At 39.2% G+C, this 22,133-nt stretch overlaps 1 protein-coding gene across 3 annotated transcripts in view; it reads left to right on the top strand.

Moving 5' to 3' along the window:
* Positions 1 to 22,133, top strand: part of CPED1 (cadherin like and PC-esterase domain containing 1) — a 185,282-nt gene that overhangs the window by 105,944 nt on the left and 57,205 nt on the right. For all 3 annotated transcript variants that reach the window (XM_041123298.1, XM_030014960.2, XM_030014959.2), the window contains 2 exons: positions 1,411 to 1,597; positions 4,503 to 4,671. In XM_041123298.1, coding sequence (XP_040979232.1) covers positions 1,411 to 1,597; positions 4,503 to 4,671 — 356 coding nt within the window. The remainder of the gene's footprint in view (positions 1 to 1,410; positions 1,598 to 4,502; positions 4,672 to 22,133) is intronic.

The raw sequence follows: 22,133 nt of genomic DNA, 5'->3' as shown, positions 1-22,133 counted from the left end.
GATTTAAAGTATATTTGGTTTTGGTGGGAGCAATGCTTTCTGCTGCCTTCCTCATTGACACATTATCTGAGGGGTCGCTTTATAATGTGAAACAATTGCTCTGTGGCGGAAAGGCTTTTCTACCCATTGAGCCTCATTTCCCCTCTTACTGATCTCATGGTGTCTCCAGGAACTCCTCTGTGTCAGTCAGAGGTCAGAAGTGATCCTGGGTTGGCTGACTGGCATCACTATTCCGACTGCGTGATATTTCATTTTGAAAATAGCTCAATTTATTTTATTTTGAATTCTTCCTCATTTTTAAGCTAGTTGTGAGACAGTCTTTCTAGGTAAGGCATACAGGATCTGGAGAACTGTTTATACTTCTCTGTAGGATTTTTTTAAATACCTTCTGTGTGTCAATTTATAAGCCTCTAATCCCCTACAAATCTAACCCAAATTCTGCTCTTCCACTGGAATAACTTCTTTATATTTTAATCCATGCAAGAGAGTGCTGAAATTGCCCTGGTTTGTTTCTCAAGGCAGATATTTTGAGGTAGAAAAGGCCCACATAGAACTGCTTGCATCCTTTATGACCCTTTTAAGCCATGTTTTAAGCCACAAGATTTTTCAGATATTATATTAAAAGAGTTTCCTGGCTGGAGTGTTTTCTGAAGTACCTAGTTTTAAACACATACTAGAGATTATATGTGGAAAGCAAGTTTTGAATATGTAATTATACTGTAAATCTGAATCCAATAGGTTGGATTAAAATATTTGTCATAAGTGGGTTGCCAGCAAATAATTATTCTCATGAGTCATTTGGCAAACACTACAAAATAAAGGATACATTTGAGCAAATAGGATTTGGTTGTGGAGATTTCATACACAGGGAAGGAGCTGGAATTTGTTGATTTAGGAATTTTAATAAAACATTCTTCCAGCTGTACTGCAAATGACCCCATGGGTCTAGATATCTCCATGTGACTTGTTCTTATGAACAGTAAGAGTATGTCTAACTTATTTTGATTTTTATTGGCAATTACACATGTACATAAACCCTGTACACGGGCTGGTACCTAAGTAGGTTATGAATTTTGGCCTAACTCTTCTTTAAGTTTCAGTTAACTAACTGGAGACAGGATCTCCCAGACCTAATCCTTGCATTTTCAAAGGCTTACTCAGACTTCGAGTTTTGTGACTCTGACTAGAGTCGTTGGGCACTGAATGATTAAAATCCCTTCAGGGTCTAAAAATTTCTCTCAAGTGCCAATACAAACTCCATTAAGACCTTGCAGCAGGATTATCAGTCTCAGAGTGACCAGGCATTAAAAATCTTGCCACTGTACATGTTATCAATCTGCCAGAAGTTGCATGTTACTTAAAAATGTTCATACATTTCACAGTTTTTTCTTTGATGCCTTCTTGGAACAGATAAAGATACCCTATCTCATATCAGGCAGATCTTCACCAGTCCACAGCTGGACTTGAATCCTCAGTTTAACCCAAAGATCAAAGAATACTACGCAGAAGTCCCATTCGACATGGTGACAGTGAAGATAGGAGCAGAACCATCTAACTGTCAATGCCAAGTACACCTTGATGAGAAGAAAGGGCCAAGGTATAAGTGAAAAAATATAAGATAAAAACTACAAGTGTCCTTAACTTTGGAAATATGTCAGAATATTACAGAATTGTTTTGTGTTTCCAAAAGCACAGAATGCCTATATATTAGTCACAGGAAAGACAGAGAGAGTTCCAACACTCAGAAATTTGTATTTATTTGTCAGCGTCCTGAAGGCAATGGTAATATGTTCTCAAGCCATAATTAACCCTAGCTTTACAGAGTGCACAGTTGCTAGCATCTCCCCCAGCTTCTCTGGTCACTGACAGCATCAAAGCTGGGTGGGAACAGACCATCGTTACACTGCACACAGTAGACAGCAAAGAATTTGAGCTTTTGTATCCAGGCCTTGATTCTGCACCGTGGCCTAAGCTAATGTCCCGCTGGGCTTGGTCCCTCAGCCAGCAGTCTGCTTACATGGGTCAGAGTAGAGCGGCTGCGAACAAAGAAAGAAATAAGTTCAAGTTTACTCATTCAGAATGATCCATATTAGTCAGAATTATGTTATAAGGGATTGTCATAGAATCGTAGAATCACTTAGGTTGGAAAAGGCCCTTAAGATCATCGAGTCCAACCGTTAGCCTAACACTGCCAAGCCCACCACTAAACCTCATCCCTAAGCACTACATCTACATGTCTTTTACATACCTCCAGGGATGGTGACTCAACCACTTCCCTGGGCAGCCTGTTCCAGTGCTTGACAACCCTTTTGGTCAAGAAACTTTTCCTAATATCCAATCTAAACCTCCCCTGGCACAACTTGAGGCCATTTCCTCTTGTCCTATCACTTGATACTTGGGAGAAGAGACTGGCACCCACCTCACTACAGCCTCCTTTCAGGTAGTTGTAGAGAGCAATAAGGTCTCCTTTCAGCCTCCTTTTCTCCAGGCTAAACAGCCCCAGTTCCCTCAGACACTCCTCATAAGACTTGTTCTCTAGACCCTTCACCAGCTTTGTTGCCCTTCTTTGGACACACTCCAGCACCTCAATGTCTTTCCTGTAGTGCGGGTCCCAAAACTGAACACAGTATTCGAGATGCAGTCTCACCAGTGCCGAGTACAGGGGGATGATCACTTCCCTGCTGCTGCTGGCCACACTATTGCTGATACAAGCCAGGATGCCGTTGGCCTTCTTGGCCACCTGCGCACACTGCTGGCTCATATTCAGCTAGCTGTCGACCAACATCCTCAAGTCTTTTTCTGCCAGGCAGCTTTGCAGCCACTCTTCCCCAAGCCTGTAGCGCTGCATGGAGTTGTTGTGACCCAAGTGCAGGACCCGGCACTGAGCCTTGTTGAACCTCATACAGTTAGCCTCAGCCCATCAATCCAGCCTGTCCAGATCCCTCTGTAGAGCCTACCCTCAAGCAGATCAACATTCCTGCTTGATCCCCTCATCCAGATTATTGATAAAGAGCTTAAACAAAACTGGCCTCAATACTGAGCCCTGGGGAACACCACTTGTGATCGGCTGCCAAATGGATTTAACTCCATTCACCACCACTCTTTGGGCCTGGCCATCCAGCCAGTTTTTTTTCCCAGCAAAGCATATGCCCATCCAAGTCATAAGCAGCCAGTTTCTTCAGGAGAATGCTGTGGGAAATGGTGTCAAGGGCTTTACTAAAGCCTAGGTAGACAACATCTACAGCCTTTCCCTCATCTGCTAAGTGGGTTGCCTTGTCATCAGCAAACGTCCCAGCTTATCTGATCTTACAGAGGAGCATAAAGCTGGAGGATAAGAGAGAGAGCAAAGTCATCACTAAACATCAGGTTTGAGCATTGACCCACAATCATTCATGATCTTTGATTACTACTATGATCCCTGGCACAGTTTTAGCTTTTCCAACCAGCTCTCTCACAGACAGCAGCATGTGCCAGGACAATCCCAATAGGCATTTTGGGTATGACCTGGTTTTGGATGTTGGGAGGGACAAAAAGTGTTTATTTATCTGGGTCAGGTACCTCAGAACCAGCGAACCAGACTATTTACATACTAGCCATTAGTGAGTGGATAAAAGGGAGAGCAGGGACAATGATTTGCTTGGGAGGAAGAATCCTCAACCATTACAGAGCTAGCTTTTCTTCATGGCATGAAGCGCCTATGAAACACACCATCTTTTGACTGACTGTGAAGCAGATGCTCTGACCTAGAATGTCTGCTAATAACCAGACAGTCTGTACAGTTGTTACTGATCTAATGGCTAATATGCTTCCTATATTTTCAATAAGAAATTAGTCTTGATTTATCATTTCAAAAGAAGCTCCCATAAAATTCTTCCACCCAACTTTTTAATGTTTTAATGTTAAGCACCTTGACAGTCAACATGGATACATGCGAAAAACTTAAGAGATTTCTTCCTTGTAAAAGAAAAAAAGAATAGGAATATGTCCTTTACACTGAAAAGAAAAAGCCCTGGATGTGCAGGTTGTGTGTCTTTCAACATTTCTCATTTCCCAGCCAAGGGAAGAAGAGCACAGTCCAGCTTTGCTCTTGTCTGTCACTCTGAGCACTTTGTCTGGGACTCCATCACATTTGGCTAGTGGATGATTTCAACGGCTAGCTGACAACTCTGATCTTGTTTGTCTCCCTGCTGACTTCTCTGCGAACTTGGACCTGCCAGAAATTATTGTCCCTAGTGGCTTCATTCACAGATTTCATTTCAGAATCATTGCCACTGCCACTGAAGCAGTTTTCACTAAGTTTCACTATTCAGTATTTTGTCTTCCTGAAAGAATTGTAAATCTTATTTTACCCTGTTTTTTATTTAAAATCATATATATTTTGTAAGAGAAAGAAAATGTTAGAAGCCTCAAGGAGCAAGTAAGGTTTAGCTGCCACAGATAAAGCAGCATAAGTCTTTGCTGCTTTCTCATTTATTCCCTTTCTTTCTTGTTTTGCCTTGCAGCATTGCTAACTACCCCCTTGGCCTTGGATTGAACAAAGTAATCATTCTCGTAACAGATGATTCGCAGCCCAGCCCTCAGCTTGTGAGCAGCTACAAAATCACAATTTATCGAGAGGACCGCCCTAGTCTGCCTTTGTTTGATGACTATATGATATGTGGGTTTGTGCAGGTATTGTTTCTATATTCTTTTGCTATACAAATTAATAGTGAATTTAACTGTTTTCTGTTCATCCAGTGCTATAAATTAGGATACATGGGCCAAAGCTGGTGTAGAGTCAGTTTTGGTGAGGTTAGAGTCTGAGTTCTAAATGCTATAATTGTATGAAATACAGCATTACACAATGTTTTGGATATAAAAAGTAAGTCCAGCATATATACGTGTTACAGTTACCATGTATTTGAGAGCTCCAGGTTAATTAATCCTTACTTTGGTCAGCCAAAACTTTACCCATCAGAGAGCTGTTGTTTGCTTGTGAGAAGACAGTCCCTCTGTACCACGCAGTGGACAGACTGCAGTTTTCAAGCATGAAAATCCTTTAACCAGGAAAGCTATTTATGATGATGGTCTGTTTATCAGTGTTCGAGACAAATGCTGCTAGATAATTTATGAATGAAAAGTGTTTATTCTAGAAGACCAACAAACACAATGGAAAAAACCCACTGATGATTCCAAGGGAAGGGATGACTGTCACTTACATCATATTTATCCAAATATAAGTTTGGGAATGCAAATAAATTACTCCTAACAAATAACAATCCTTAGGAAGCAGTGGGTCTCTTGAAGGAAAAGAAGGGTGAGAGTCTGCCTGACAGGGCTAAAAAGGGGCTGGGGAAGGGGAGCTTGGACTGAATTAGACACAAAATTGGAAGAAAGATAATGAAAGAAAGGAACAGTGAAGCTTTCAGTTAGTGAAACTATGGTGATAATCATCGTAAGATAGAAAACCTGGGACACAGGCTGAAGCAGAGCTGTTTGGATTCCAAAGTTAGAGGACTGAACATTGGTGCTTGATATGGTGGGCAAAGATAAGCCAGTCGATTCAAAGAGGGAGGTGACATGGTAAATCATAATCAAGGGCAGTGCTTTTGTCTGTGGGATTTTAGGCAGATTAAAAGGTTTGGTAGGTTCATTCTAAATATTAGAGCATCCAGGAGGAATATATTTCGTCACAATTCTGCAACCAGAAAGCAGGATTTTCAAAACCATAGTGTTGAAACTGTCATCCATGTTCATGTCAAATGTCTAATCCTACCTTTATTTGTCTTCTTTATGCAGATCTTTATATATCAATATATCCTTTTCACAAAACCTGTTTCCCTTTTCTGGTTTCTTTCTATATACTGCAGAAGAGGGTGGGAGAAGTCAGGCCATTTTATGTGATGGGACAGATCAAGAGGGATGTTTTTTTTCTTGTGGAAAAATGAGCACTGGGGCTTAAAACAGGAGCTGAAGAGATTATAAATGTTGATAGCAAATTGTATGTTGACAATAATTATCTCAATCCGCAAATCAGAACTGTCAGAGAAAATGTATGTAGTAGTCATAGCCTACTGACTGCTATCTGAATACCTGATTATGGTGCTGTCTGGCCCTTTCCCTATTCTTTGTCTCTTCTTTTACACTTATCTTACAAGCTCAAAAGGTCAAGGACCATCTTGCTCTTTGTACTGCCTCAGCACTAGATCTAGTAGTTGCTACGAGTAAAACAAATATGAATAAACACATATAATACCCAAGATGTCAGTTCAGGTGTACAGCAATTTGCCTGACACCTTAGATGTGAATTAGTATGAAAAGCAGAGCAACAATAGGTTGAGCTGGAGTTACATTACTAGCAGAACACAATGGCTGGAAAGATGTGAGGAAAGCTCCTCTAGTTGCCCAATTTGGGGCATGTATCTGGGTGTAGGAACAGGAATTCAACCTCATACACATCCTCCCACACTAGAGTTTACACTGTTGTTAATGTTTAATGATAGCATTTATGAGACTGAGTATGAATCTTTGAAGCACTGTGAAGGCAAAGAGATCTAGAATGATAAAAATGAAAAGTGTTTTAGAAGTTTCTTTTGATTGAGCTTGGTTTTCTGCTCATCTGTGAATAACTGCTCTAATTAATATAATTGTTCAGAACTAGGGAGGACTTCAGGAGTTCAGAATAAAAATGAGATGAAAAGCATTCTTGTGGTGTCTAATGAGGGCTGTGAAGATACAGTATGAGATTCTAAAACAACATTTTTAAAAAATATGTTAAAGGCAAACTTACCAGAGAGTGCATTTAAAAAACAGTCTGGAGCTGGAGATAGAAATGGCATTCTAAAACACTCAAAAGCCTGCATTTTTTTCCCTTTTCCCTATTTGCTAGAACAGAATTTATTGCCTTTTGCTTAGAGTGATGTTTTTTATCAATACAAAACTCAGGTCTTAAATAGCATCATTACATTCTGCTTTTCATACCAGAGAACATTATGCACTCTTGCAGAGTGGGTTAATACACCCTGATCAATGGCATGAATGCTTGTTCTCTTAGTAACAAGACACCTGTTTTAGGAGCAAAAGGATAAATACAGCGTGAACTGATGGAGTCTCCTTTGGACACTTGACTAGGCACAACTGGGATCACACATGGGGAGAGAAAGGTCACTGACAGTGGTGTGGTCTTTCTCACAGAAGGCTTCAGTTAAAATTCTAATCCAACAACTTTTTTTCCTGACTTTCTTTTATGTTTAATCCCATTAGGATATTCAGGTTTCACTGCAAGATGATACTATAAGGAAAGTTACAATAGAAAGACAGAGTGCGGGATGTTGTTTCCAGCCTTCTAACAATTCTCATGCAGTTGAATAATCCTGGATTAATTTCAAGGCTATTGAGTTAAGAAGTGTGTGGTTCCAAGCCTCGCAGCCACTAAAAGGGGAAAAAATATTGTCCTTTCTACTTTTTGATAGCAGCTATAATATCCTCATTAAAACCAAATTAGTAGGGGATAAACTGGCATCACCATAGTACCTTCAGCAGCTTTGGTTGCCTTTCATTGTGTGTTCTGCATTCTGACAGTATTGCTTGGACTGCAAATGGAGAGGTTATTGGTTTGTGCTTTAACTTAATTTTGTGCAACTGTTGACAAAATTCAGATTAAGTGTACTTGAGTGAAGTTGTGCCATTTCATTATCACCTGTGAAGCTGTGATACCAACATAGGCAGAATACAAAGCAAGCAGCAAAAATCAGTGAGCTTTTGAGACGGGGGTATCAGCGTTATCCTCAAGTGAAAGATCCCAGACTATGTACACACTGTCATAAAGGACAAAATATTGTATTCATTCTTGCACTGCCTATTATCCTTAAAAAGCAAACAGATTTATCTATGCCTCACTTGAAATGTGTGGATGCTACCTCTTTGATTGTTAATCTCTGAGTAGTCACAATCATGGAAAGTAACTGGTGATGTGCTTAGGGAACCTTGTTTGACACTGTGAACTTTTGTACCTATAGTGTCCTGCTGCCACAAGTTTGGGGGTTTTTGTTTGTTTTTTTTTATTTATTTGTTATTTTAGTAATACACAGTTATTTATTTGGGTTTGCTTTTGCATTGTGAGTAAGGGATAGCTAATATTATATTTTATAGCCACAGTGTGTATCATTCTCTTTGTCTGTGCATTTGCACAAAACATGAAAAAGTACTTTCCAGAATCAGTGCAATGCAATGGGCTGATGCTCTGGCTGTTCTACAGCTTTCTCAGGTCTGAGAGAACGGACTTACAGGAGAACAGCTTTAAAACCTTTCCTCATTTTTGTAGAACACCTTATTCTTAAGTACTATTTTCTCTTGTGGTTTTATAAACCCTTTTATCATATTCATTTCCTAGAGTCCAGATAGCGTAAGAAGTCCAACAGAGCTGATAATGAGATACTGGTATAGCATTGCTGACTGTGTGACACCAAATGGCTGCAGTGCAGCTGGCAATAAGGTGCCAGCAACAAGATGTTGATTTCTCTTTCTGTCTACTAAACTTCAATTGATGAAAAAGCAGTTAAGACCTAGGCCTAATATAATAACTATATTTAACTTTACTATAGTCTTTGAGGGGTAGAGATGAGAAAACCCTTTAGAAAGGAAGAAACCTTTAAAAAAAAAAAATCAAAGTAATTACATTTTTTTGTTATGCAAGATATGACAATACTTGTCTTTTTTTCAGCTCAAGTTATAAATTTCCCATGGAAAATAAAATGCTTTTACTTCATTTTAAACTGTGTGCTATTACAGTTACAATGCCTTGCATACCAGACAGTACAAGTAAAAACTGTCAGTTATAGAAACATGAATTAATTCTTTGCCTACTGCTTTCATGCAAAGATTTTGAAGAACCTTGCAAATATTAAATAATGTCCGTAAAATAGAAAGAAAGAAAAAAAGCTTAGGAGAGAAACAAAGAACTTGTCCTGTAGTAGGACAGGCTTGAAGCACATTAGTGCCTTCTGTATTTCCCGTTAGCTCTGTTAGAGTCAGTGTGGCCCCCATTACAAACCACCCGTCTGTTCTGTCCTTAGGACATTGCGGATTCCATGTGCAGACTCTTAGGTTTTGCAGTGCTTGTTGTAGCAGCAGCTAACCTTCTTGGCAGTTCTGGGTTTGAGTGTCTTGCTTGAAAACACACAGAAAGTGCACTTCTGGAACTGAATGTACAGCCTGATTATATCAGCAACCAGACTGTATCTATCTTATTTGCAAAGTTAGCTTACTTCCCTTTCAGAGAATAAGAGAATATCAATTATAGGAGCAATCACACATCGCATTCTTTAGTCTTCTCAGATCTATTGCTGGTGAGAATTTTTTTTCAGTGGCTTTGAATTTTTCAGAAAACAACAAAAAATGCCCCAAACTAAAAAAAAAAAATTGTTTGAGTCCATTTTTTTTTCTCTTTCTGTTTTTTTAAAGCTTTCTGATTATGGAAAAAAGAATAAAAGCATATGCTTTCTTCAAAAGACAATGTTTTGATTCAAAGAGTGTTATTTGATTAAAAGAGATTAAAATCCAAAATTTATATTGGCATAACTGTTAAGTTAGAGATTTTAGCTCTTGTGCAGTCCAGAATGCTAACTCTGTTTTCCAGGAGGGACTGGTTGGGACAGGCAAAAAGCCCACTCATTATTAGATCTGAAATACTCAAACCTATTCTCTAAATTTTCTTCAGAAACACTGGTGAGAGCATAGTATGACGGCCATTTTTTCCAGGAGCAATGCCAACTTAAGCATCCCTTTCCCTGCCTGCAGCTACTCATGAACTAGATGGGAGAACTCTTATTTTTTTAAATGGACTAGTTTCTAGCATAAGGTTCCCAATCTCTCTATGTGAACACAAGGGAAGGTGTAGGTACAGGGGCAGGAATGAGCAGCTGAGCACAGAAGAGTGGATGCTGCTTAAGGCAGCTTTTACTTTCTTCATGAAAGAAATTCACATCGAGATTGGGTTTAAAGCTCTTGCGAGTGAAAAGTTACAGCTGTGTAGAAAAAAACAGAGACCTGGTTTTAAGTAAGCAGGAGCTTCATGTTCAGCAAGCATAGAAGTGATTTATTGGTGAAAACACACAAAACACTAGAAGTACATTTGCATTGCTATTAATCTATTAAATAAAGCGTAAATTGTTTGGTGTTTTATGTGCCTGCAACCCACTCCCTGAGAAAGACAAAGCAGTGTTCGCATAACCTTGAGGAGCAAATAGGTAGCAAACTGAATACATTGTTAAATTGGAGGCATTTCAGATGAAAGCCACAAAATGATTGGAGAGCTACTACAGAGAGACTGCTGTAAAAAGAAAGGTGAGGGTTTATATCTTCAACTGCTGTATGTCAACATGGTTCAATTAATTTCAGGGGAGCAATTCCAAATTGCCCTAATAGAGTACCTGTCCTGACAGAAACATATGGCTAAATTCTCTTCCATTATATATGCCAGGTAATGTTAGTGAATCAATTCACTTGCATAAAACTGCTGAAATTGTTAGTAATTTTCCTAAATATTCATGGTCAAACAACAGCTCAGGAAAACGTAAAAACTATTTGAAGGGGTTTTAAAGTATTTAAAGATCAAGGGACGTATAATCACCATTCACTGTAAGTATAAAGTGAACAGGCACCTAAATCTAATAACACAACTTGGTGCTTCTAAAAAGTATATTTGCAGAAGGTAGAGGTGTAAATAATAAATACGCTGAGCTAATTTGCAAGTAGAGGGTTAATTTCTGTGTGTATGTCAGAACAAAATTTTTTGTAGAGTCAGCATATTCTGGCTTTGTCAACATCTATACCATTGGTGAGAGAAAGCTTGCCATGTTTTCTTAATTATAACAAAGACTTTTGTGATGATTTAAAGCATTGCTTTGTAGATGAGTCAGAGGAACAATTAACCATTGTGATGGATCTTCTTTACTTTTGTGCCGTTCTGTGCTGAACTCTTTTTTGCTCTCAGTATCAGAGATGTGGCTGTTAGGCCGGTATCTTGGTCAGCCAGTATCAGCTGCTTTAAGGAAAGGTCTCAACAGCTCAGCAGAGCATAGATCTGTCCTGTGGGGGAATTAATGTAACGTTCTGGGTTTTCTCTAGAAATCAAACACTCACTTTTTTCACCTACACTGTTGACTTCATACATAGTCTGCACTATCATACGGGTTCTCATAATCACTGTTCACTGTCAGACATCTTCTGGGCTCTGAACAGGCCATAGAGAGAAAATGGGCACAACGAGGGCATAAGGTGGAAAGAACCAGCAAAAGAATGAGTTTGGCTGTGCTTCTACTTAGGTGTTTCTTTCTCTAAGCATGGAATAAAAATTTGCTTTACAGTTTTATCCTGTATCTCCAGTAGGCTGTGCCTTACTAGGACCATCATCATACTCTCCAGCATTTTGGGGATGCCACGTTACAGAGCCCAAACTTTGAGGCTCAAGTCCATGTTTGGTCCAGCTGCCTGGAGAAAAGCATATAGTCTTCCAATTTACTGCATTTTACTTACACTCCTGATTTTATATTAGTTATGCTTAGTCTTCTCTATATAGCTAAGTTTCCTGTTTAACATGTGATGCAAGATTAATACCAGATACCCTCCAGGAAGCGTCTCCAGAATTATCAGGCAGAGACTGAAAAAAGCGGATGTTTCCATGCAGCAGCTACATTTGTCATTATTATGATGCATTGTACACTGGAAATGGTGTGTTACAGAGATCACTGACAGATAACTTGCCACCAGTGCTTTGAGACAATCCATGTGAATGCTGATTCAGTGATTCAACAATTTTAAGCCAATAATGACTGAGATGACACCAACGAACTAATTTTGTTTATGATCATTAGCCAGAGGAAGTATTAGGTTGCTATAATAATTAGCCCCTGAAGAGACAGAATTTTTTAGGCAGCTTTCAGCCTTCATTTTTCCTATGCTCCCTTTCCTCGGGCAGCACTCTTGCAGTTAAGGACTTCTTAAATCAGGAGTGATATCACTCTTCATAACCACTGAATTTATTGACACCAGTTAGTGTTGTTTATAGCACCTCCTACCTCAGCAATGGAAAATGTAGTATCTCCTCCCCTTCCTTTCCCTCATCTGCGTGTTTGCATTTAGCACAGTCTTACTAGGAACATCCCACCATCCTAGACACTCAGTTAGGTTATTTTGCTATTATGCTGCCATAGAAAAATGTCATTAGTATATCATTATGTGAGGAACAAAACCATAAAAGATAAACCTCAACGACCTGACAGAGAAATTCCATTCGTTTGTTGACGAAGTTCTCCCCCTTCATACAATTACTGATGTCATCCCATGGGTGTGCATGACACATTAAAGATACAGAAGATGAAGATCTGCCTGGGAACTAGCCAAGCAGAAACTCATAATTGCATGACTAAAAATGTTAAATTATGACTGGTATGATTGCAACTGGTGAACAAGATCTCACTGGTGCTGGTGGGGTGTATGATTGGACATTTCAGCCTGACAGATGCCTCTTAATACCTGCTCCGTAGGGTCCTGCATGATGGGGAGATGCTGAGACAGATACAGTGCTGCGGATGCAGATCCTGTAGATACAGTGCTATCTCTGAGCCCATCAAGGACTGCTAGTACAGACTGGACTAGACCCATTTTTTTCTGATTCCTTGCCTTTAACCACAGGACTGAAATGTCTTTTTAAATAATAGCAGTAGACTATTGCGGGTGTCTGTGAAAGGAGACAGACCACAGTAAACGCTGGGTAGGCAATTCAGCTCCTGAGAGAACACTGTTCTCTGGAAAAACTTATCAGAAAAGCTGTTTTTATATAATTCTTGTTAGCTATGGGGGTTTTGTTTGCTGTAGTTATCAGGCAATCATCCCACATATTTAGAATAATTTTTGCTTATGATCCTTTTTTGCTCTTATTTTGGATGATTTCAATATAATACAGGCCCAATAACACCACTGGAATCAATTCCATTTTGCTAGAGAACTGGTAGCAGTAACTTCTGCAGAAGGCTCCAGTTAGCACAGACTTTTTTGTGCTTATTCTTGTTTCCTCTCCCTGCCCTCCACAGTGATTCCTCCATGCATTTCTGCATTGTAGCCCAGCTTGGGCAGGAGAGGTACAGCTTGATGGACTGATGGTTAGAGCCCTTTAGGGAAAAGAGGGAGCCACATGCTTGAACCGCCTCAGCCTGAGGCCAGCCTAGAGGCTGAGTGCCTGGGGGGATCCTGCCCCAGCCTGACTAACCACAGAAAAGTTGCTTCCTTCTGGCAGCCCCTGCCTACAGGAGGGCACCACTGGAGCCAGACACTGGGCAGGTAGAGGCAACTCCTGGCATGCAGCCCTGAGCCGGCTGCTCTTGAGAGGTACCCTGTGTACTGTACTAATGATATCACCTCGGCAAGGCACCTGAGATCTCCGGAGAGGAAGAGATGATGTACTTGGGGACTCTAAGTTACCCTCTAACAGCTGTTGTTTTTCCTTGATGCGCAGGGAACCTAGCTTAGCCATCTCAATCACCATGGTGGGTCAAGCTCTTGCTTTCAGGTTTTGCATTGCCTACATTAACTGTGCTAAATTAGGGAGTCACAGTGTAGCCCATAATTTTTCCATGCTTCCATTTCTAACTGCAATATCAGGATATAAGAATTAACTCCCCAGTAAAGTGTAAAGCCTTACAAGTCTTTGGATGAGCTGTGTAAGTATGAGAACTGCAAAGTACGAGTTGTCCTTTATGAGCTCCAGGAAGTGCAATGACATGTTTGAAAGTACAATAATAGAAGGGGGTGGGGAGGAGGAAAAGGTCATCCAAAGTTTCTGAAGCCTTGCTGAAATATTTAGCTTATGTTTTGGGTGAATAGCTGTGTCAGTGTTTGCATTCTATCAATACAAATATGAATTCTGATTCATGGAGAGAAAGTTCATTAATTAGAACTAACTTGCACTGTATGACAGCACACAAAGTGTTATAACCATGATCAGACTGCCAGTTTATAAGTTGCAGACAAATCAGTGCATGCATATGGGCAAAGTATTTGCAAAATGTATGTTGTGCATGCATCTGGGTTTTTGTTGTTTTTTGGGTTTTTTTTATAAATGGTCATTGCAGTTTGTACTGGAGCAAAAGTTATTTTGTAAGGTTAAATTTCAGTAGCTTTGTGTGACACAGCAGGGCTCAGTGGTGCCTCAGTTACATTTTTTTGTGAATGGTGGCATTTGTTAAATTGCGGACATGACAGTAGAGTGCTGTGGAGCTACATGTGTTGGCTGTGAGTAAGCTGATGGAAGTAGAGGGAACAAACAAGGTGCCACTGCTGCATGGCACCCAGACCAGTCCAGCTCCTTGTTAATGTGGTGACATGGTTTCTGGTACCTGAGCTTATTCTGTCTGCAAGACCTTCTGTCATGACAATAGACATATCATGAGAGGTGCATGGTAAAACCGTCTAGAGCCAAGCTGAGGCACAGAAAAGTTGCATGTTGCTTCATGCACAGTTGTGCAAGTACACCTCAGCTCTTCCAGTTCTGAGACTCTCCAAGCAGACTGTCATTTGGATCTAGTAACAGCTTCTGTACCCATTTTTGTGATGTGTATAATAGTAAAAGAAGAGAAAAATATCCTTAATCCAAGCCCCTTGAACAGGGAAAACACTGCCATTGGCTTCAATGTACTTTGGATTAGACCTAACTAAACTTATTTTGCTACCTTGTGGGGTCAAAAAAAGAGTCTGCAGGAAAGAAAGTATGCCTACTATCACATCTCCAGAAATAATAGCTGTGCTTTGATCATCTCAGCTTTTGATGCTAGCGGAAATTATTGGTTACATTTTGCCATTAGAAAGCCGTAATGTGAAGTAGAGGGTACAGGTTGTTATGAAGATGATATAAGGGGAAGACTAATGAGTCATAGTAATGACTCCATAACTCTTTATAATAATTTGTTCAGTTTTTTAATGATAATGTTATAATTCTGATTTGGTAAAATAAAAGCAAAAAAGGTAGTTCTGCAAGTCAGCCATATGGTACAACAGAACAATGGAGTTTGAAGTGATTTATTGCTGCACTGCGTAAAGGCTACCACCTCTTCTGGCTATATGCTCACAATGCATATTTGAAATTCAGATCATTTTCCCTGTGCATTAGGGTGGTAAAGGGGATGTGATGTGACTGAAATCCTGCTGTGGATTTCATGATCTGGCATAGAGGTTTGACCATTTTTGTTTTCATTGAAAGAGCCAAGGAATCTCTGGCACCAAGAGTGGGTAACTTAGGCTGCCACACTAAGGTCAGGAAATGGGATAAGCCCACATCTCAGTGAGTACTTGAAACAAAACTGAGACCTGAAGGTTTTATCACAATATGGGGCAGTCCTTGCATTCTGGGCCTGTACCAGATAAAGTGCAAAATTTGGTCACCCTTGTTTAGAAGCTTGAGAAATGGTGTGCTTCGTGGATTGGAAAATTATAGAACTATTTAGCCTAATTCATGTCTCTCTGTAACATCAATCAGAAGTAGTTGTACCTAAGTCACAAAGCCATTGATGTTTCATAGTTTCATCTATGAAAACTTGTGGAAAGTCAGAACCCAACTTCCTTTCTCAAAGTTCAAGAGAGGCAAATTAGGAAATCAGTGTTCTTGATTATTTTACTTTGTTCCTCAGTAGTTTCTTCTTGTAGAATGTTTTTAACTGAGATCCAAAATAGAAAGTTGTTTAACTTCTTAGCTGGTTAGTCAGATTCTTTTCTGTATAGAGTTACAAATATGTGAAACAGTTTTTACTGTTTTAAAGAATGCTGGTATTGGCCTATGTTGCACCTACGTAAGACAGTGAAAGCTTATTGCATGGCTAATGATAGTTTAATTGGTCTGATTTTGTGTTTATTTAACAACTTGATAAAGAGCAGTAAAATGAATCATTGAGAAGTATTTACTGTGCAAGATGAGCCCAACACCTAAAGGACAACAGGAAGCGAATACTCCACTGCTCCTGTTCCTTTTGGAATCAAGGTAGATATAAAACACAGCCACCAATATAAGACAAAAAAAGATTCAGATTTTATACACTTTGCTTTGTAAGTACCTTCACTGAGAAAATCAGGTTCACAGTACATATCCATTGCTATTTCTGTAGCTGTAAAATTGTCTGTATCCTACAGAGAACTGTTATTCTCTTTACCTAGCCCCCTATGTTTGTGTTTCAAAGCTGAAATCCAGGGCATTCACTATTGATAGTTCCATTACTGTATTCTTTTCAGTTCACCTCGTACACTGTTCTCAAATTCATCAGAAAATGTGAAATAGCCTGTTGAATTTTCCCCCTTGATGATACCACAATAGATGTGAAAGAAGAGCCTTCAGCATAAGACTTCCTAAGTGTTAACAGATCATGAAAATTGGCAACAACTGTTGTGCTGAGTATCATAATCTGCAAGAGGAGGGCCAGCAATTCCACAGTGATGAGAAGAGAGCGCTTGGTGTTTGAGCTGTGGTCACATTTGCCTTTCAAGTCATTTGGGCCTCCATGACACACTTTGTGGGAGAAGAAAGCTAATGCAGCTGCCTTTGCTAATCAGTCAGTATGACCCAGCCCCTTGGGGAGGCAGGCAAAGGCAGATACGTACTGAGACACACAATCCTTGCTGATTAACAGTGAAAGCTGGTAAAGTTACTCTCTAAGCCTGTCTGGCCCATCAGCTCCAGAAATGTAATTTAGATGATTATCTACATGCCCATTAAACCTTGTGACCCATTGCTAGTCTGTTTGAAGTTTGCCTGCTTAAACTTGCTAATAGGAAGAATAGAAGGATTAACTCAGAGGTCATGAAATAAGAGAGCAGTAAAGAAGATGACAAAAGAGCACAGGAAAACTTCCTACTGCATGTATTTGGTAAGGAGAAAGAACTACAGTACCACGGTCATCTCAGCAGATACTGTTACTTTATGGAGCAAGTGAACCATCTGGAATTCAGGCCATTTAATACTTTTTTGTGTGTGCTTTCAACCTATTTTTTTTAGCTGCACAAATAAAATGTGCTACCTGTGTGATAAATGTTGTCAAGTTAGTTGTTTAAAGAACATAATGCAACATATAGAAGAGCATGCAACGACTGACGCATGATGTTTCTGATTTTGCTCAGGGCTACAGTGTGTAGATATAAACAAGGAAGCACTTAATTTAAATCAGTCACATCAGAGTAGTTGCAGTCAGGTCAGAATCAAGGCCAGCCTTGTTCCCTTTAGGCTAAGAACCTCCAGCCATTACAGGTGCTGTGAACTTAAAGATTATCAATAAAAAGCTTATCCAGTGAATCTGTTTTTTTATTTAGTCAAATTGAAATAAATATAAACATTTATAATGATTTGCATAAATTAGTCACAGGGTGTTGCAATAAAAACGGTGACTGGTTAAAACTAAATTTGTAGAGAAAAGGTGGGATTCATTGCAGAAAATGGAATGGAATACACAAGTACCTTAGTAAGGGTGTCCCAGGGGTCTGACTAGTTACTGGAAGAAAATGAGCTTGAACTTTAAGTGGAGTCTAAAGGTCATTTACCTACTTTTTCATATACTATCACCTTTGGAATGAATCCTTGCCCTTTTGCTAAAGACACCATCAACATTTTCAGTTGCTGAAAAACATTGGTTGGGGCATATTTCACTGCATTTCAAAGAACACAAAACCGTTTCACTAGTGCTATGTCTGGATCCCTAGGTTTTGCAGTATAAGATGTCTTTATAAAGAATTATTGTAGTCTACTTTGCAATACTTTTGGTACATTTATTTATTTATGTGATATTTGTTGATATAGTTACGATTAAATATAGTTCTGTTTCTCATTTTATTGTGTTGAATCAAGCATATTTTCCAGCTGGAGTCTCTGTACATCTCAGACTCCTTTCATTTACATGCACAACTCTGTATGAGAGAGACAGCAATATGCTAGTGGGGAAAAAATAGAACAGTATTCAGTGCTGGGGCAATTAATTTTAGAAATTAAGACTTTTTTTTTTTTCAAGCTTTTTAGTAATTTTTTTTGCAGCTGATACTGGAAACTCAGATACTCTCTGTGTTGAAGCTGATGCCTGTACTTTGTAATAAAATTCTACTGTAAGCATCATACTGAAGCTGCCTTGCACCTTAATCTGGTTAAAAGTATTCAACATTAGTGTCAACCACAGCTGGGAACTTCAGTCTGAAACTGTTACCCTTCATGTGTTGACCACACTGGCAGTGGTTCTCACCTTGAAAAATATAGTTTCCCAAAAGTTTTGGGAAGGAAACAAACTTCTATTGCTGATCCTGAGTCTTCCATTGAGTGGCATGTGCTCAGCTGCTTGCAACAAGACTGCTTCAGAGGACAGAAGTTATTCATGTATCTCATTCCATCGGTGTTGTCTGAAAAATAAAGTAGATGCCAATATCTGCTGGGAAGCCTTGTAGAAAACAGATCAAAGGCTTCTGGCGTTTATTTAAGAAGGACCAGTTGTGAGTGGCTTAATGTCTGACCGTGGCATGAAAAGTGAAACAGCCATGACAATGAGCCACCGTACACAGAAGTCCTCTGGGCTTCAGTAAAGAATTTGAGTAATATGTGGTACAGGTGGGCTGATGTCTCACCCTGTCATTCTGTTATTCCTTTGCCTCTAAATGAGCATTGCCCCCTCTGTCTAACCCTCTGAAAAAGGGGAAAATTTCTTCTCAAAGAATGAAGAATACAGCCTTCACTTACACACATTGAAGTGCCCACTGAAGATAGATTGTCTTCTCTAGGTCTTTTGGCTTAAAGGGTCTGTGAATCTGTGTAATTCACTTAACCTGTGGCCGGTATTCGGGCTAGCATTTTTGCTTCGAGAATTTCTCAAAATTAATCACACCCTTCAGTGTATCCCTGTTCCGGGTGTGAGAAACTGGCTTATTTTTCATTAGAATTATCTGTTTTATTTATGCCTACCCCTCCTATATCCTGCAGGATGCCCTGATTTATAAAATACTTGGAGACAGCTGCAACATCCCTCAGTTCTTACCAGTGATAGGTTGGAACACAAATAGTGCCTGTGCTTTCCTATGGAACCATCACTCATATTTTCGGGATTTCTTTTCTATTCAGTTTTGTCCCATTATTTTCTTCTTCCTTCACACATTTCCTATGTGACTATGTTTTCAGCGTGGATGGCAAGTATAACAGAAAAAAAAAAAATCTTACAAGAATCCCCAAAGGAGTTAAAATTTTAAAGAAGTGGCTATCCTGGTATCTTAAGGTGGGCCCTACTCCTTAGTCAGCTCTCTGTTTATTGACCTCAATGGGATACAAAGGCACAAGCCATTTCCTGGCTATATTTTGCTCTGCTGGGAGAAGGGTTTAGGACTGCTTCCAGTCACTCAGACCTCTTAGCCTGAGTTCCTCCAAGGAAAGGAAATGCTTCAGCAGGGAAGTTCCCAACTATTGCTGCTTTAGCAATGAAATCACTTTAGAAAAAGATCAAGGAACCTACTAGGAACTGCCATGTGGTACAGAGCCGAAGGGAAAGGGAACGGGGATCAATTGCCTCGAGATGCACTTCTCGTTGCATCGAAGACTCAGTATCACATCTCACCCCAAGCTGCTGATCCCAGAGAGACTAGGACTGTGCATACATGCCAGTTCTGTGTAAGTGCTTAGTATGCTGAATGTCATTTTACACCTTAATGCACCCAAGTGGCACTACCTGTGTTTCAGTACCTGTACCACACCCTGAATGTTTTTGGCTCGTCACCTGATAGGTTAAGGTAATTCCCATGACCTGTTGTTGCTATATGAATTTCTTCTATGAAGTATGTTGTCACAACTCAAAAACCCTACTAATACTCCTGATATCTGTCTCCGTTGTGCTATACCTTTCCTGGTCCAACAGCCTAGTGGTTTTCATGGTATTAAGTTACAGATGAAAATGAAAAAAAGGAAAAAAATTGCTTGAGGATTTATCTTCTTTTAATTAAAATAAAAACATTCCTAAGTAAATTATTATGTAGTTTGCCATAATAGCATTATCAATAGATGAAATGCTTGACAAAAAGGTTGCACAATTTTTGTTTAGTGGTTGCTGCTGCTTTTTTTTGAGACAGACGTTTGACACTTCAGAATTTTATTGTGAGAGAGGGTGGATGTGATGGAAATTGGTTATGATGTTACCAAAAATCTCTAAGAGCTGCCAAGTAAATTCTAGGCAAAAGGGAACGCTAATAGAATGCAGAAACTGAACAACAATATGGTGACAGCAAAAAGACACAGAAAATACTTGAGGATAGCTCTAATCCCCATGGCTTGATGAGGTTTCAGAGGGAAAACATGAAGATTTAGTGCATTTTTCTGCAAAGAGGTATGCACGCTTAACTTCACACACTGTGGACATTTCCACTGAAGTCAGTGGGATAACTTGTTCTGAATAATACCATATGTCTCCATCTTTGCAGGCCCAAAGTCTTAAGCAGAATTTATTAAGTCTGGATGTGTATAATTGTATCCATGTTCACATTTGTCCAGTGCTAAAACAGGACAGTCAGTATTTATATATTCCTAAAACAGAAACATATTTGTAGTGCCTGTCAATGCTCATGACTTTTGTCTTCTAATTCTTTTTGCTCTTTTTCATTATGACATGCTTTGATATTTATGAAAAATGACCCTGTTCTTTAGATAGGAAAAAATAAATGCTCCATTTCAATTTTATGTGAATTATTACATTAGTAATTCAGAGAAGCAGATTCATTGATTACACAGAGCTGTTGATAAATATCCAGGAGTTGCTTATACATATAAGGGGCCTGAATCCTCTCTTCTGAACTAGTTTTACACTGGGATTTCCTGAAGTCTTTACAAATTGATGGAACATAATAATCTGCTAGAATAATTGGAACTAACAACAAAAGAATATATCCTCTTCCTTCTTTTTTTTTGTCTTTCTGTCTTTCTTTCCGTCTATATGTCAATCAGTAACATTTGGTCGCTTTGTTTGGGCAAATATTTGTGGAAAATATCTGTTAGGCCCACCATTGATGTCCATTTCACAGTGAAAAAAATGCTAGTCTTCATTGGCTGGTAAAGTAATAAAGTTCAAGCAAATGTTTTGGGGGAAAACAGGTCAAAGACATCTAAATTCAGAAAGTACATCTAGTGGCTTTACAATGTGTGTGTCCTCAATTCCTACTGGGCCAGAGTCTTGGTAAGTAGGACAAATAATCAAAGGACAGAGAGAAAATTGAATTTTTATGTTTTGTGCTGGAATGACTGAGCTTTTACCTTGTAAGCATCATACCTGGGTAACTGTTCAGACCTCAGGTTGTGAATATCTTTTCCACTCATGTATGAACAGAGTAACAAAGTGCTCAACTAGCTATAGTTACCTTGCATGTACCTTTAAAATTTCTCCCTAAAAGTGCTTTACCAGCAGTATTAAATCAAATGCTTTCAAGTGTTTTGTAGCTGTTTTACTCAAGACAAAAAAGTATATTCAATGAAAGCTTTACCTGATCAAGTGATAACTGAAGAATATTTTTTATTTTTAGTAGTGAAATGCCTTAAAATATTACACGGTGCACATTATGCATTTTGGCAAATATGATTTTATGTTCTTCCTTTCCTAAGTTCATTGATCAACACAGACCTTCTGTTTGTCAGAAATCTGCAAGATACTAATTTTTGTTATCAAATCAACTACGCTTCTTACTGTTTCTTTTTGTTTGCAATTAAATACTTTAAGTTTTCCCTCTGCCAAACCTTTGTATTCTTTGCACTGCATGAGTTGATAAGCCTAACCTAGGAGTAAACACAACACCCGGAATCCTCTAGCTGATTGTGCAATGAGAGCAGAGGCTAAACTGAGGTCTTCATGAGGATCTGGAAATCCCACAACAGAATTTGAGAAAAAATATGCAGCAAGAATTCTGTATTTGTAGTTGATCTTAGGAGAGCATCAAAAAAGTGCAGATACACGATGCAGGACTGCCTTTTAATCTTTGCATTAAAATCTTAGGACGTGACTTTTCCATTCTTTAAAGGGTGTGGAGTGGTTTAGAGGAGGGGTTTTTTTAAGCTAAAATTCAAATCTTGTGGCTGAAAACTTAAAATCTAAATGAAAGCTATAGGCAGGGCCAGT

This window comes from Aquila chrysaetos, chromosome 5 (assembly GCF_900496995.4).
Source record: "Aquila chrysaetos chrysaetos chromosome 5, bAquChr1.4, whole genome shotgun sequence".
Classification (NCBI taxonomy): domain Eukaryota; kingdom Metazoa; phylum Chordata; class Aves; order Accipitriformes; family Accipitridae; genus Aquila; species Aquila chrysaetos.
The sequence above is the reverse complement of the archived record's forward strand: the minus strand, read 5'-3'. Positions and strand labels throughout refer to the sequence as shown.